General features: G+C 38.4%; 1 protein-coding gene across 5 annotated transcripts in view; it reads left to right on the top strand.

Moving 5' to 3' along the window:
* Nucleotides 1-17,067, top strand: part of fbln2 (fibulin 2) — a 390,205-nt gene that overhangs the window by 56,887 nt on the left and 316,251 nt on the right. For 3 of the 5 annotated variants that reach the window (XM_036559120.1, XM_036559122.1, XM_036559121.1), the window contains 3 exons: nt 987-1,097; nt 8,622-8,723; nt 15,436-15,576. In XM_036559120.1, coding sequence (XP_036415013.1) covers nt 987-1,097; nt 8,622-8,723; nt 15,436-15,576 — 354 coding nt within the window. The remainder of the gene's footprint in view (nt 1-986; nt 1,098-8,621; nt 8,724-15,435; nt 15,577-17,067) is intronic. The other 2 variants (XM_036559123.1, XM_036559125.1) reach the window with 1 other exon arrangement.

The raw sequence follows: 17,067 nt of genomic DNA, 5'->3' as shown, positions 1-17,067 counted from the left end.
GCCTCAGCACCCAATTCAGGCGGCACAGCTGCCATTTGTATTCATGGTCCAAGTGCCATGCACAGTCAACGCATTATACACCATAACTGCCTTGCATTGAGGGAGAAGAATGCACTGCCTTTCCAGTTTTATGTCCTGCCTGGGTGGATCAGTGTCACCCATAGAACATTCCTTGGGTTCAGCTCACCTCGCGTAATTCTCTGTATGCCTGAGGGAATCTGTTTCATGTACGTGCCCACACATTGATAAGATGGACTTTGCCGAGTGTTTTCAGGAACAGTAATTGATTGTGGCCGCTACATGAACTCCATACTGGGAATGTTTTTCATTCACATTACTTCTCAGGCAGTGAACGAGTTTTTGGTTTGATTTTAGGTGCGATGTTTTACAATGCCCAATGTAATCGCACAGATTAGCTTCTTCACTGTTTGCCAGTAGATTAAACTGTTGACCTCTCCCTCATTAAGAAACACACAAACAGCTAAACAAGTACATGATAAGGAGCCTTCTGGCTGATAAGGGCGGATTGTTCCGCCTCATTCGCTGACTCCAGTTTGTCTTTATTTACACTGTTCCCCCAGCAATATAGATGAAAATGGATCTAGTCCCAGGCATGATGGAATTGTAATAATGCGTCAGTGTTGTTTTTGTATCTATGGTGACGTGTTAGCGTACCACAGTGCATTGTCCCGTGCTGGCTGAAATAAAATCCACAATTAATGATCTCATGCTTGTAATGAGCTTATTACACATACAGGCGTTTTTCCAACATTCTGAAACGGCAGGAATTCCGACAACAGATAAATGTTTTTGTGAATGTCAGAGCTGTTGTTCAGTAACTCCGCATATGAATGATATGAAATGCTGGCAGGCTGCACAGCTCATGAGTTTATGTCTTCGCCAGATTGTTGAGTCATTCCCCAAATGATAACAAACAGCGCAACTGTGTAATGATATTGCGCTCATTCATTTTTTTCTTCCCTCAGAGAACCCAGAAGAAGAGAACAGAGTGAAGGAGGAGGACAGCCCATTTACTTTGGCCACACCACCTCAAGAAACCACCCCACAAATCACCCCCTTACACAACCCATGTGCAGGTATGTCATATAAACTACACTGCCTGTCAAAAGTTTGGGGTCCCTGAGCTTTTTAAAATGTTTGTAGAACAAATGAAACATGTTTGCTTTAGCTTTATTCAGAGGGGATTAAATATACATGGAGTCCTGTGGTCATTTCCACTTTTACAGGTGCTGCTCTGCGATTTTATTTCCATCCGTACTGGCTGCATCGTTGTGTTTCTCCTTCAACCCCTGAGAAAATTACAGACTAAATAATGGTCTGATAATTTTTGTAACATTTGGAGCATGATCATTTGATTGCGTGTGATACAAACACCCAACTTCGAAGAGAATATACAACCTAGTTGAAAGTTGCTCATCCTGTTGAAATAGTGTTGCTGTCTAGATGCAAGAGGTTTACAGACGTATTTCCAAAAAAGTTGGGATAGTAGGTAAAATGCAAAGATGTGTGATGAATGATCTATAAATCTACCTTGACCTGCATTTGAACAAAAACAGGGAAAAGACAAGATGTGTAATGTTTTACAATTCAACTTCATTATTTTCTGGAAATATAGCAGCATGTTCCAAAAACATTGGAACAGAGCTGTTTCAAGGCTAGAAACATTGTGAAATGTTCAAAAACATCCTAAACAGGTTATACAGTTATGCTTGGATATAAAAGGAGCATCCAGGAAAGGTCTAGTCCTTTATGAGCAATGATGGGTTGAAGCTCACCACTATGCCAAAAATGCATCAGCAAAAAATTCAACAGTTTAAAAATCCTCAGCCAGGTTGAGTTGGTGTTTCACCCTCTACAATGCATAATATCATCAAGATTACACACAGCAGAAGCCATATCTCAGCAGCGTCCAGAAACGCTGCCAACTTCTCTGGGCTGAAGCTCATCTGAAATGGACTGATACATGGCAAGTCAAACTTTCAGATGTTTTCAACATGACAACATAAAGCCACATTTCTGCAGGTGTTGCAACACCATGGCTGCTAGACTGGCCTGCCTGCAGTCCAAAACATGTGTTGCTAAGCTCAAAATACCACAACAAAGACTGTAGGGTTGCACAGTTGAAGACTTGTTAACAAAAGAATGCCAAAAAATGACACTTTAAAAACTGGATCAGTCCGTGGTCTTCAATCCCAAAATGATTATTAAGTGGAGTTAAAAGGAAAGGTGATGTAACACAGTGGAAAATATGGCTCTGTCTCAGCTCTTAATTCAATTTTTTACCCGGTTTTCTCCCCAATTTAGTCTTTGCCAATTCCACCCGCTAGTTAGGACTCCCCCAATCACACACAACGCTATCAACGCTAGGAGGGCAAGGCTAACACAGGCTTCCTCCGAGATCTGTGAAACCAGCCACCGCATCTTTTCGAACTGCCACTCACGCAATGTCTTTGGACAGCTGAACGCGCTCGGAGGAAAGCGCCAACCGCCAGATCTGTTACGTCAGCTAACAGACACCTGCGCTGACTAGCATCGTGCTTAGTGAGTGATGGGGGGAGAAAGGCAGCCATCCCACCCACCCAGAGCGAGCGAGGCCAATTGTGCTCTCTTGGACTCCTGGCTACGGATGGCTGTAGCATCACCAGGGATCGAACTCACGATCTCCTGATGATAGGGCCAACGCTTAGACGGTTGAACCACTCGGGAGCCCCCTCAGCTTTTTTCTGAACGTGTTGCAGGCATCAAATTTGAAATGAGCATATTATTTACAAAATACAATGATGTTCATAAGGTAAACCATCAAATATTGTGTTTTTGTACCATGTTAAATTTAATACAGGTCAAGCAGAATTTACTAATCACTGATTTCTGTTTTATTGTCATTTCACAAACTGTCTCAACTTCTTTGGAACTGGATTTGTATCACTGTGGTGAAATGTAAAAATGTGTATTACAGATGTCCCCTGGTCCTTAAAGGACTTAATATATTAAACTTAACATATTAAAGACTAGCCATAAATATTTATAGGAAAGCAATACTGCATGTATACATATTTGTGCCAATATCTGTGAAAGTGCTTGCTTGGGAATAATGCCACTCATCCGGACTCAAGCCTTTCAAGTATTTAAACTACCTCGGGGCTGAAAGAGTTTTGATATTTCAAACAGTAGTTTGTTGAAGAAACATTAATTTTTAAATAAACATTGAAGGTGTTTCCAAATTTTAAGCAGGCAGCACATGTACACTTACTTTATGCCTTTATTCTTGTATCTAATACCTCTGTTATCCAAAATGCTGTGCACAAGATGTGTTTAATTTTCTTACTGTATGTTTTAGCTTTCTATTTTATCCTGTAATATTCTCCTGGATAATATTACCTTACTTGTCAATGCTCACCTCAACACATCTGTTACAGACATGCGTAGTGACTACTTCATTAGAAACCCCTCCCTTGTAGCTCCACCTTGCTGGTGTTCAGTTAAAGGCCAAAGCTCATCTGTTAATGCACGGTTTGTATTAGCCATCTGTAGCCCTTATTTCGACACTCTTGGCTAGATATTTTTTGGATGGCTGACCACTCTCATCCTAGCATGAAACTGTTGAACAGTGGGGTTTCACTGCTTTGCTGAATTGTTCCACCACCCAAATAATATCTGGTCAACACCAGTCCTGTGGACAGAAACTGACCAATGATGTTTTTGGAGGGGGCTGCTTCTAATAAAGTGGACGGTCAGTGTATGTTAAAGTGGTGAGAGTATATTATAACAGTAAAATGGTGGTTTTCCTCTTCCAAACCAAAGCCTGAGGCCTCCTAAACCCCTCTATAGGTAATGAGGGGAGCACCCCAGACTTTTATATGCATGCATCTCTGTGGTGTCCCAACACAGACCACAAGCCATGTCAGACGACAGCATCTTCCACTAACCCCCCTCACTCATACCGCTTTATTGGCACTGAGTTTCAGAATTTAAACCACTGTGTAAGCAACCATTTCCATATCCACCCCAAAGGAGGACAGCCCATGTCAAACTGGCAGGCAGCATTTATGTAACCCTTTTAAAGTGATAGTTCCTAGAAAAATCATATTTACTTAAATCTCAAAATTTCAAATCCTTCAAATCTGAATGTAGTCAACTTAGTATTGCTACAAAGCTAAAAGAGCTTGCAACTATTGACAGATTATATCCCACCAGTTAGCAGTGTGGGTAAGTATATTAAAAATATTAATACCTTATTTTATTTTTGTTATCATTTGTTAATGTAATGCTGAGTTTGTTGCAAGTTAGATAGAGCTCTCCGCTGCATCCCCTTCTCCTTACATTGCATATTGGGAAGGGACAGCCCATTTAACTTGGCATGTGTCAGTTGAGGTTCAGCTTTGGCAGGTAGCCTGCTTTCACCAGTCTGTGCAATGTTCACCTTAACTCTAATGAACAGCATCGTTTTAGTTCAGGTGCATCTCCCATATTCTCCATCTTGGCTATGAAGGGGGCTTTAAGCTTTGACAGCAATTGATACAGCTACAGCGACTAGAAAAACTATAGCCATAGAACTGGAAATCAAAACTCCATAAACAAATAGAATACTTCAAAGTAAATTTCAACTAATGTTGATTAGTAATTTACCAACAAAGTGCATATAAAGTCAAGAAAAATCAGGAGACGGCAAGGTAGAGAGTGTGATCACTTTGCACTGCTTTGTCACTTGTAATATTATGAGCAGATCATGTACAAAAAATGTGCTTAATCTATTTAAACCTTTTAATTTAAAACACAAAACTATTTATGAAAACAAATTTTTATGCTGTTCCAGCGTTTTTCCTTACCAGCATGCCGGGCTATGGTTGAATTGGGGAAAGAACCCCAATTCAGAAAGAAAATAGCAGTTTTTCTGGTAGCCACAGTGTACCTGCAAGCTTAAAATCCCTACTGTTTTCCAACTGTAAAAAGCAATTTCACTATTGCGGCTATTTTCAGATTGTTTTGTGCACGATTGGAGGGGTATTGCCCTTCCAACTTTAGTTTTGAGGTGGTAGGCAATGACCCATTTTCTACCCATGGTTGGTGCCTATGGTAGACTGTACCATGTTCACTTCACATCGTCTTTAAACTTGAAGAACTTTAAAAATCATGTTAAACTAGAGAAGCTGATTTTTCTGTTTTCTTATTTGGGATTTGTTCTTAGGGAAGAACAGGACCTACACACACTCAAGAGCACAAATAAGCAGCCACTTCTGCAGTTTAAGGACATATCATGAGTCTCACATAGACTTTTTCTTAGGACCTTTCTCAAAACAAGTTTAAGAAAAAACTTAAGAGGATATTGGTGAATGAGGCCCATTAATCTTGGGTAGTGCATACTTTAGGCTGATGTGAGTTGTCCCGCCAACACATCTTCAAAAAAACTATATTCTGTCACAGAGAAAATTAGCAAAAGAAAGCTAACAACAAACAAAAGCTGGCTTAGCAAGCATGAGTGAGCATGAGAGCATTCATTTATCTGTTCATTTGGTCAAATGGCCATACCAGCGTTCCCTAGATTATACATCCAGGAGTAAACGGAATAAGAACTTTACCCTCTTTTAAAACGTTGCCATACAAAAGCCTGATAATGTTTTTAGTAGGCTGGGAGCCGTGGGCAATCACACACCATCATCAGAATATTAGAACCACGCCCAGACAGTCTTTAGATATGTCTGATTCAAGCCACATTTTGTTATATTTCTGTCTTTTTTTCATTTAAACTTTTCTGGATGTTTAATATAACACTCAATTTTAGCCTCATACAAACTTTTTAAATACTTTATACTGTGTGCTCTAGGACACAGTGTTCAATTAAATATAGGGTTTACATGATTTGCATATCATTGCACTCTATTTTTATTTACATTTTTGCACAGCATCCCAACTTTTCTGGAAACGGAGTTTCTGACTTAGCAGAAGGCAGCTCATCAGAGCAAAGACTACCTACATGGCTAATGAGAAAATGATTAATTTCGCATATTTTGATAGATATTAATTCAATTTACTGTTTATTGTCTGAATAGCTTATTAATAAGAGGAAAGCTGACAGTAGCTATGTTTACATGCAAAGATTTTTGCGAATCCGATTGAATATAATCCGATTACAGATTCAGACTGAGTTGTTTATATGCACACTGACAATGACAATGACGCGCATGCGTGGAGTGGCGTTTAGAGTAAACGTTACCATGACAGCGAACATCACATGAGGTCCAGTCCGCGTGAGATGAGGTTCCAGTTGGCGCGCTCGTGTTTTTAATTGCTTTAAAATGACGTCAGACTCAGAAAAACGTGCTTCACATGTGCTTATAAAGGAAGCGGTGAGAGGAAGACGTCGTGTTTTGAGACTCATAAGCTGGACGCCCCCGTCCCACCGCCGTCTTGTAAAGCTCAGAGCATAAACTTCGTCTCCTCTGCAGACCAGTTTCTGCTCCGCCATGCTGAACGGTATAAACTTTCGCCATGACGCTACGCACATGCGCAGAACGTACTTACACGTTCCGATTGGAATGTAATCGGATTCAGGCGTTTACATGGCTATTATTCTTCTATTTAACGGATTATTTAGAGGTTTACCCACCTCGTTCAATCGGACAGAAATTGTATTCCGAGTGGCCTCAATCGGACTAGACTATTCCGATTGAGGTGTTTACATGGACGTATTCTATTCCGATTGAGCTATTAGTCGGATTATCATCGGATTATTAGGCTGCATGTAAACGTGGCTAATGAAAACACACACACACACACACACACATTTTCTAAGCGGCTTATCCTTCTGGGTCGTGGGGGGGGCTGGAGCCTATCCCAGCGGTCTTGGGTGGAAGACAGTGATACACCCTGGACAGATCACCAGTCCATCGCAGGGCACAATGAAAAAAAAGTGTTTAAAACGATGTGTTCAGAGTTTGTGAGGCAGGTCAAAAAAGGAAATATTAAGCACCACTGCAGAACAAAACACTTCAAATTAACCTACCCACAAAATCCTTTATAGGCAAGAAATTATATTTGGGCCTACACAAGATTTAGTTGAATACCCCTGCTCTATAAGGTACCAAACACTTTCCCTTGATTCAGCTACATTCAGCAGAGTGAATAAGGTCAAGCGACAAATCAGCATATACTCCTCTGTCATCAGCACGCACTCCACAAGACTTATAATTTCCTTTAGGCAAGCCCAGGTGCACCAAGGTTCAATGTACATGTGATTAAAAGAGCAGTAGAATTATAGTGGCTGTTCAAAGGCCCAAGTATGTGTGTCACGTCTATGGCTGAGTTGAGTCTCCAGTGGCCGAGCTGTTTCTCTCTTTTTCTGTCTTTCTCTCTCTCTCTCTCTCTCTCTCTCTCTCTCTCTCTTCTCTCTTTCTCTCTCTGACTGAACCGGATGCATCTGGCCAACACATCATCTCTCGAGACCCTCCTCTATGCTAAGCTATGTCTGGAACTGAAGACTATGTAAAAGCCTTGACTGCCAATTTTAATGATGAGCTTTTTGTTTGGTCAAATCCTGCTTCTGGGTCCAGTTTTTGTGCAGATCTACAATTTTCCACTTGTAGCCCATATGTAGTCCACTTTTGTAGACAACATACAGATGGGTGACAAAGGAAAAACCAACATGACGTGCTGGGCCACCATGAGACACTAAAGCAGCTTCAATTTGCCTTGCCATAAATTCTACAAGTCTCTGGAGTTGCACTGGAGGGATGGAACATCATTCTTCCAAAAGATACTCCCTTGGTGTTTTAATGATGGTAGTAGAGCTCTGTCTAACACATTTGTCCAAAATCTCCCATAGGTGTTCAATTGGGTTGAGATGTGGTGACTGTGAGGGCTGTAGCATATAATTTACATCATTTTTTATACTTAGCAAACTATTCAGTGACCTCTTGTGCCCTGTCATCGTGTAAAAGACCACTCCCATCAGAACAGAAATGTTTCATCATAGGATAAAAGTGATCAGTCAAAATAACTTTATATTGATTTGTAGTGGGGGTTTATGCACTGCAGCCCTACTATAATACTCCTTTCTGTGTAGTTGTGGACAGACTTGCAGACACCAGTCTGATCACCTCCAGCACTGACATTCTCAGTTACCTGAGGACCAGTTGCTGTTCTATTGTTTTTTACATATCACACTAACACACTAGCATCACGATCATTCAATGTGTATTTTTGACCAGAATTTCCAACCCTATTTACTGATGTATTCCCCACTGATGCAAACACAGATGTCACTTTAGGCACTGTTTCTTTTGAAACACTAGCCAGCTGAGTGTTTTTGTGATCACCATACGTTCCACAGTAATGAGCCCTATTTTAAAGTCATATAGATGTTGTCTACTTGCCATCTTGATCCAAGGTCAACTTGGCTTGCTCAGTCTTTTTATACATGCCATACCATAAAGCATGGAAAGATGTTAATTGCTGTATCTGTTTCATGAAACATCAAGCATCTGCTCTCATTATGTCATTGATTCCTTTTTTTCTGGTTTTCTTTTTCTGGTTGTTATTTAGCTAAAATATTTAAATTGGAGACTGAAATGTATATACGCGTGTGTGTGTATATATGTGTGTAGGTAACGGTCCATGCTCTCAGCAGTGCTCTGTGGTCAGAGGAAAGGCCCAGTGCTCTTGCTTCCCAGGATTCTCCCTGAAAGCAGATGGACAGAACTGTGAAGGTAAACTGACACTACAGCTGACTTTTTTTCTTCAATATTAGTATAAGCATCTGCTTGATCTTTATTATTATCTCATATTTATTTATTTTACCAGACACTTTTATCCAAAGTGACCTTTTTCACACATATATATAAATATATTTTTGTTTTTAACTAAAATGGTCCAAACTTGATTGTTATATTAATGTGCATATTAAATTACACATTACATTGACAGTTATAAAGTTACCATTTCAGAGATAAAATGTTTTATAATGACAATGTCCATTTTTTTTTATTTCATCAGATATTGGTATTATATTGGAATTGAACAGGTGACCTTACCGTTGTGAGTGCTATACTGTACACACTTACTGCTACTGTTCTGAGCAAAAGTCAGAGGCCAACCTTTATTTATTTAATTTTTAGTGGAAACAGCCATTAAAAGTTATTCATTTTTCAGCACCAGGAAAAAAAAGCAGAAACATATTTAACATAAAATTACACAGAAACATCAACAATTAAATACAACATTATCTTTTTCTGTATTTTGGGTGTCCACCCTTTGCCTTTCTTTTTTTCAGAAGACCTGGTTTCAATTTTTTCAAAGAAGTCTGTAAGGACCTTTTTCCAAAGTTAGAAGTTGGTTACATTTTCTGCTTCTCAGGATCCAAGTAATCCAGACTTCCTTGCAAATTTGCATATATATATTTTTTGTCATTTTCTCAGTAACAGCTTATTGGCAGCTACACATCCCTTCAGGCCCATAGCATTAAGTTGCCTTTTTTCACATTTGAAGCAAGGAGCTTGACTTTAAGTGCTGTTTATCTGATTGTGACCGTGTTGGTGTTCTGCCAGGTCTTGCATGGTTGTTAGGAGTCACATTTTTTCTAAGTCTTTTAATGATTTCACCCTTCTTCATGCAAGTGAATGATCTTTTATCTAATCTCCTCAGACATATCTCTTGAAAAATGAATAACTTTATAGCTGTATTATAAATATAGCGTACTTAATAGCTGTTTTGGCTGAAAATTAAATAAATAAAGGGTGATCTCTGACTTCTGCATAGTACTGTACATACAGTTGAGCCTCTAAAGACACACACACACACACACACACACACACACTCAGTAAACACCTAAACCCTGACAAATGTGTCCTATTAGTCTATGGATTAGTGTCTCCTAGGCTATATTCTAGCTAGAGACAGTCACTCATAAAGAAGCAGAATGTGCACAGATGTTTCATTACAAATGTTTCATGTCTCACCTGAAAAAAAAAACGCTAGCTTCAGTCTCGCTGACCCAGTGTCTCGACTTCAGCACTGAGTCCAGCAATAAAACAATAACCTAAACTCCTCCCACAGTCACCTTGTCCTTGTTAAATGTCTTCATTTGGAAAAAAAAAAGAAAATCCTCTAAATCTTTATACAGTCAAGTGAAGAAGTAAGTACACCCCACTTGTTTGACTTATTTGGACATATCTGCATTTGATCTTCAGTTAAACAGTATGCATATATAGACATTATGCATATATAAACATTATGACAACTTTACAATAATAATGTAATTCCATTACAATAATTACATTTGTCTACAGTAGAGGATGTGTTAACATTTTTTCACTTAGAAAATCAAGAAAACATGTAATTTAACCAGGGTGTTTAAACTTTTGCATGAAAGCAAACAAAGAATGTAAGAAGGATAATCGAACAAATGATGTAATGATTAAAATATGAACATAGTGTTAACTGAATGTGAACATAAATCATTTTATAACTGTGCAATTAATGCCATAACTGTAATTAATTACATTATTACTCAGTTATATTTCATTGGTATAGCAACATGAGAGTACTAATTCTAGACTTCTAAGAGTGAAGTCTTTAGCCTGCCAGGGAGTCTTTATTATGCAAGGAAGGTGCTTATAAATTTGCTACCTGCTGTCGGTGTGAACTGTAAATGGATCTAACCTTATAGTATTTTTCCTGCTGGTAGTACAGCAGCTCAGATTCATACCACTCTAATGACTGTAGCAGCCATACACTTAGCTCTTTGTTCAGGGCTCACGCTGTGCTATAATGTACATTTTAATAAAGGGGTTTATTACGGTGCAACTTGACTCTCATTCATAAATGCTAAGTGAAGTGTGTAGAATCAGACCCCTCAGTGCAGCGTAGGCGTGTTCAAATAGCTCCAGCTACACAGTCAGATAAATAAGCTTTAAACACAGCAGGCTGTTCGTTTGGATGAAACACAAATAGCTTCAAGGTGAAATATAAACGAATAAGGACAGATACAGACAGAGTTTAGTGTACACTAAAAGTTTGGGGACATCTTGTAGCATCTGCTTTTCAACGTTCTTCCTTTTGTAATTAGGTAAGACACTGAATTATAAACATTACCTTTCAACTGTAGGGGCCTTCATATTTGAAATAAAAGCTGTGAACATGATACAGGTTAAAATTGTGCCATTTACTCTCCACCCTATATGGTCCTTACATGGAAACTAAGCTGCAAAAACAGCCCATTTTGAATTAATTGTGAATGTGATGTCACAATATCACAGAACTGGGCAGCCGATGAGAACATTTACATACAGTCTTAAAGGAACAGGAGCAAAAATAACCTGTTCAATTTTATGGGACGAAGGGAGTGTGGAAAAGTGTCATGTAAAACTATGACTGTTTTTAGTTCATATTTAGTGCATAGTTGTTTATAACAGCACATATATTGTGCAGTCATGTGCAAAAATGTTTTGTTAATTTTCTAAGTGAAAATAAATAAGTTAACAAATCCTTTACAGTGAACACACTTCTGTACATTTTAATGCACAATTACTGTTTATTTGTTAAATTTAACATGTTATTTAAAAAATGATATTACACATATTCTGTGTTTTACTTTTCCAATATGTTAAACTCAGCAAATTGTAGAAACTGCAGCACTGAAGGTTGAAGAGAAATGTTTGGATGTAGAGGATGTGACAAACTATTGGTCATTTGACCAGGGGTTTTCAAACTTTTGCATATGACTGTAAGTGATCTTGATGGTCAAGTAAACCAAAAAAAAAAAAAAAAAAAAACAAAACAAACAAAAAAAAAGCTTCAAGAAAGACAAATACTTACTTTTTATCACTATGAACAAGCAATTTGCTAATATTGTATTGTTATAATTTGAAAATATGGGTATATTTATCTTCAGCACTCAACTTTATGTTCATCAAAATGTCTTCCTTGGTATGAAGAGTAGCCCTATCACAATGATTTAATTACTCACAGTTATTTGAGATGATTATTGAAGCTAATTGCAGTTATTTTCTATAGTCATTAAATTTCACAGTCACACTGTGTTGCAACAAACAGCATGTGATGCACTTTTTGTTCTGTGCTGTCCTATCAGATGAAAAGGAAGTCGGGCCCTCGGCGGCACAAATGGCGCTTATTATGACGTTATGCTGTCCGTTAGGGTAAAATAGAGGCTTAAATACAAATTCAGGGAAATTGTTTAGCTGCTTCACCCTTCACCCACAGTTGGTGAGCTTCTGTCTGTAGCATTCTTAACTGACTAAAGATGCAGCACGGGTCTTCCTCGGGTTGGTGGTGGTCTTCCTTCCTGGCGCTATAGCAGATTGGTTCACCCAGTTGGTCCTTCATAGCCTAGCAACCTCTAAAAAACTTTGCCCTTCAGATTTGTAAATCTGAAAACTTGTCCAGTTTCCCAAGAGACTGGTGAAAAGAGTAAATTCATTTGTCACTGAACTCATTTCTCAAACAAAAGACAAGAGATGTGTGAGATCTCAGTTAATGTGTGGAAGGCTGCATTACTAAAATAGAAAATAACATTTCCAGAAGAAGAATTGTTGAACCAAATATTTTGTTGCCACTGAAGCTAGCATCAGTGCTGCTAGGGTGAGTGAGTCAGCAGCCAGCCAGCACTGGCGTAGCAAGCTAATCTGGGACCCCCCAAATACCAGGGGGTATTTTGCACACTGCATACTCATTTGTATTAGAAACATTGTGAAAAGCTAGATGTCTCCAAACTTTTCACAGGCACTGTTTCTTGTTTGAGTCGGCTCAAAAAGCTCTGTTCATTTAACTATCAAGTATATTTGATGAGGCCATTTCTCTCTCTCTCTCTCTCTCTCTCTCTCTCTCTCTTTTGTTTCTTTCTCTCTCTCTGTTTCTGAAGTGTTCCCATATGTTAACATGTGGGTGGGCCAAGAGCTTGATTTGTTCTGGACCAAAACAAACAGCACATTTAGATGAAGCCTGGATGAAAAGCCAAGTACTTCAGCCATACACTAGAAGAGACAGGAAATGAGAATGTTTTTTTTCTGTAATGTGCTGATGTAAGGTTACATTCAGTTCATGGTATAAATTTCAAAAACTTGGTGCATTAGAGCTGCACTGGACGATCTACATGGGTCCACAGCATGGTCTATTGTAATCTTCCCATATCAAGCATCTGTTCTTTCTTAAAAATTATATTTACATGGTAAACATTATATGTAATAGATACACAAAATTAGAGATACATACAGTCCAACTACAAGGAAACAGTTTGTTTGGTTGACTAAATCCAACTCCTTCTCATTTAAGCTTAATTATGTCGTAATGTGAGTTTATCCTCTGACCTACGAAAGAACATTACAGGGGTGTTGAGCCACAAACTGGAATTAAAAGGCTCCTATCATGGTGAATCAAATTTTCCTTGCTTTGTTGAAATAAAGTTTGATGTACTATGTTAACATTGTTAAAGTCTCAAAACGTACCATTTAATCTTCAGTCAATGCAGACCTTATATGGAAACTAAGCTGAAAAAAATGACCATTTTGAATTCCTTGCCTTTGTGATGTCACAAAAACTAATGCATGTACATATATCAGAACAGAGTTAATTTACATTAATCAGTCTTAAAGGCTTAGAAACGGCCCGTTTTATTTTAAGGAATAAAGGTTGCATAATTGGCATGTAAAATGAATTATGACTGATTTTGGAACATAAAACTCCACAGACACTATAAGTGGACCTGAGGAAAAAAAATTAAGCACAGAAAACATAGAACATGACTCACATGGGTGGGGGTGCCCCAGGCCCTGCCCTTGAGGGGGGCCCAAAGACATGACCAACAGTAAATCATAATAATTATATATATAATATTTTTTTAACAGAATTTTGGCTTGTGAATTTACAGAACATGTGGCTGCAAAACAAAAGGAACTGTCGTGCCACAACACTCACGCAAACCAGCAAGAAATGGTTGATTACAAATCAGCAGCGCTGAAAAGAAAAAAACAGAGCTCACTTTAACCCAGCCTTGGTTTCAGTTCCTTTTTTTTTCTTTGAGCCAACCAACATCAACTGACAACAATAAACACTTTCTTTCAAAGTACAGACCAGACAAGGGTAGTATTATTTTGTGAAGCTACTGTGCTACTGTAATGTTAGTCTTACTACAGCTAGCAATTGTGAATTAGCACTCGTTCTCAATCATTAGCCTGATTTGTAAATGAGCTTATCTTAAATGTGTAGCTTGCTGATTATTTCAGTTGGCCAGAACCACAAAGAACCTGAAAAGACATAAGTAGCAAGTTTATAACTAAATTAGCTAGTGCTTAGCCAAAACTAGCTTGAACATAAGCTTTACACAAGCTCAGTTCACCAGAACCATCACTGGAAAGACATAGCATAGTTATTGAGGTAGTTCGCTAATGGTAGCTCAAACCTTGTAGCTAGATAAGTTTGCAAGAACAACTACTGTAAAGACAGTTAGCTTGCAGTAAGCTATAGCTTGAACCCAGGTTTCACAGCTCAGTTCACCAGACAAATACAAATGCCTACATATTGCCACAGACCTCTGAACATAGTTTCAGACATTAGCAGAGTTAGCTAGCTAAGGATATTTGGTAATAATGGCTTAGTCAGTTTTAGTGCAGACACAAAGTTCACCATTTGTTCATTCAGTTCTTTTTTTTCTTTTATGGTGCAAATAGGTGTACAGTGTGGCCAGTGCTACATGCACCCCAGTCTTGTGGAGCCAGATGTGTCTGGTACTGAGAATACATAACTGGGGATAACCATGAGGAATTTTGGGCCAACCATGGGTGGGAACATGGACTTATTAGAGTGGGAACAAACTGAGACGGAAATTTCTAAACTAATCCAATGCTTTGTGATGGCAGAGCTCAAAGTAGGGGCCAATGGTCAACACTGTCTGACTGCCAACTAGCCTGTCATTAGCCCCATGAGCTTTAGTAGATATCAGAGGGCAGGTGATAGAAGTTAAAGAAGTGGGTCCAACTTTGCATTTAAAAAATAAACTTACTTCTTCATTATGGACAGGAACTGTTTTCACCTGAGTTTTCCCTTGAGGCGCATACCCTTGTTTGCAGCAGATTTAGTTGCAATCCAGCATCAAATGTATAACAGGTTGTCCCCAGACATATATTCTCGGTTCCGTGAGACTACTTGCACCCGACCGTAGTCGGCGGTGTGTGGAATGGTACAGGGATCATGCAAAAAACATGATCATATATAACGACATGGGTAGAATACTTTTCAATAAATCAGATTGTATGCACTGTAAAATTCAGATTGTATGCACTATTTAGGGTCTGACTCAGACTCACCTCTAATGGTCTCACTAGTGGCCAGATTCTTGTGTTGTTTTAATGTATGTGTTTTGATGTACATGTGTGTGTGTGTTCCTACGTCCATCTATGTATATCATAGATGTGGATGAGTGCAGGAAGGCCACACACACTTGCTCGCTGGAGGAGGTATGTGTGAACACAGGGGGTTCGTACCAGTGTGTGTCTCTGAATGAAAGGTGCGACGTGGGCTTTATTCACAACTATAATAGAGAGTGTGTGGGTAAGAAGGCTTTTAGCTACCATTGCTACACTGCATCTCTATGGAGCTACTCTCTGGTTTGCCAGAAATAATGCCCGACACACAAAACTATTTGTTTTCATACACTGTCAGGATGTGGGATCATACGTATGTCTCATATGTAAATATGTATATGTAATAAAAATATATTTTATAAGTTTGGTATATACAGTACTGTGCTAAACTCAATGAACACTCGTTTTATTTAATTTCCAGGTAAAATAGATATTTCTGAGGAGATTATACATAAGATAATCCACTTACATAAGAAAGCAGAAAGTCAAAGACAAAAAGGGAAAGAAAATAGGAGTTTCCAGAGCTGTCCATCCTTCTACTGTGAAAAGACAACTTAAAGACAACTGCTATGGGTCTAAACGGATATGTAGCTGCCACGAAGCCGTAATTGAGAAAACTTAAATAGGCAAAAAAGAAGAACATTTTCAAATCAAATAAAGTAGCTGTGGACTGACCACCTCAGAGTCTAGACTGGACTGGAAATCAGTTAAACAAAGGGTGGTCTCTGACTTTTGCACAGTACTGTATGTAAGTACCAATATGTAATAACGGTAAGTTCATTATACATCAAATGTGTATATGCTGTCAGTGCATGTTTAATTTTCTTACAAAGTCAGAGTATCCTTGTCCTGAAAATGTACAAAAACAAACACACTCACAGTGAGGAAATGCAAAAAGCCCACTGGTATGCTTTTTCTTAAATCTCTCATGCATGTGGTCGCATTATAAGGATCAGATTCGCTCAGAATTCTCATCAAAAGCTCTGAGGCCTGAGCGGATTTGTTTTGCATTACCTTCATCATAGCAGAAACACGAGGCATTGGGGCATGCACATAAATGTTACAGGCTATTAAAAATCAATTCCATGCCTGAGGTAGTCCTGGACTGGTCTTAAACCAAACAGCAGACACATCTGCAAAGAGCCTGCATAGAGAAGCTTCTGTGTGATTTGCTCACAGCAATCGTCATTTCTTTCTGCTAGTTAACATGCAGAATTATGTATGATTTAATAAAAGTGATTACCCTTAGAAGTCACAGTTATCGCCTGCAATTACACAAGCATTTTTATTGTATTTCAGTTTTTTTAATTTAATGTTAATTATTTCTCTCTTGTGGCTCACTGAACCAAGAAGCAAAATTATGTTGAAAATGCAGATTCTAGACTTTCAACCAATACCATTAACAGTCAAATGTAAAAGTTTGGTCACCCCTGGTCAAATGATTTTTGAAATTGATTTTCTAAGGCAAAATAAATTAATGCATCTTCTACAGAGAACACACTTCTGCACATGAACAATTTAATGAATTTGATTTAATGAACAGTTACTGTTTTATTTTTTAATTTAACATATTAGAAAAAAACATATGGTCTGTGCAAAAGTTAAGACACTTTTTTAAAAATGTTTTATTTTTTTCCAATATGTTAAACCCAGCAAATAAATTGAAATTAACTGTTTT

This window comes from Colossoma macropomum, unplaced genomic scaffold (assembly GCF_904425465.1).
Source record: "Colossoma macropomum unplaced genomic scaffold, Colossoma_macropomum, whole genome shotgun sequence".
NCBI classification, from domain to species: Eukaryota; Metazoa; Chordata; class Actinopteri; order Characiformes; family Serrasalmidae; genus Colossoma; species Colossoma macropomum.
Note: the sequence above shows the minus strand (reverse complement) of the source record. Positions and strands in the feature narration are given on the sequence as shown.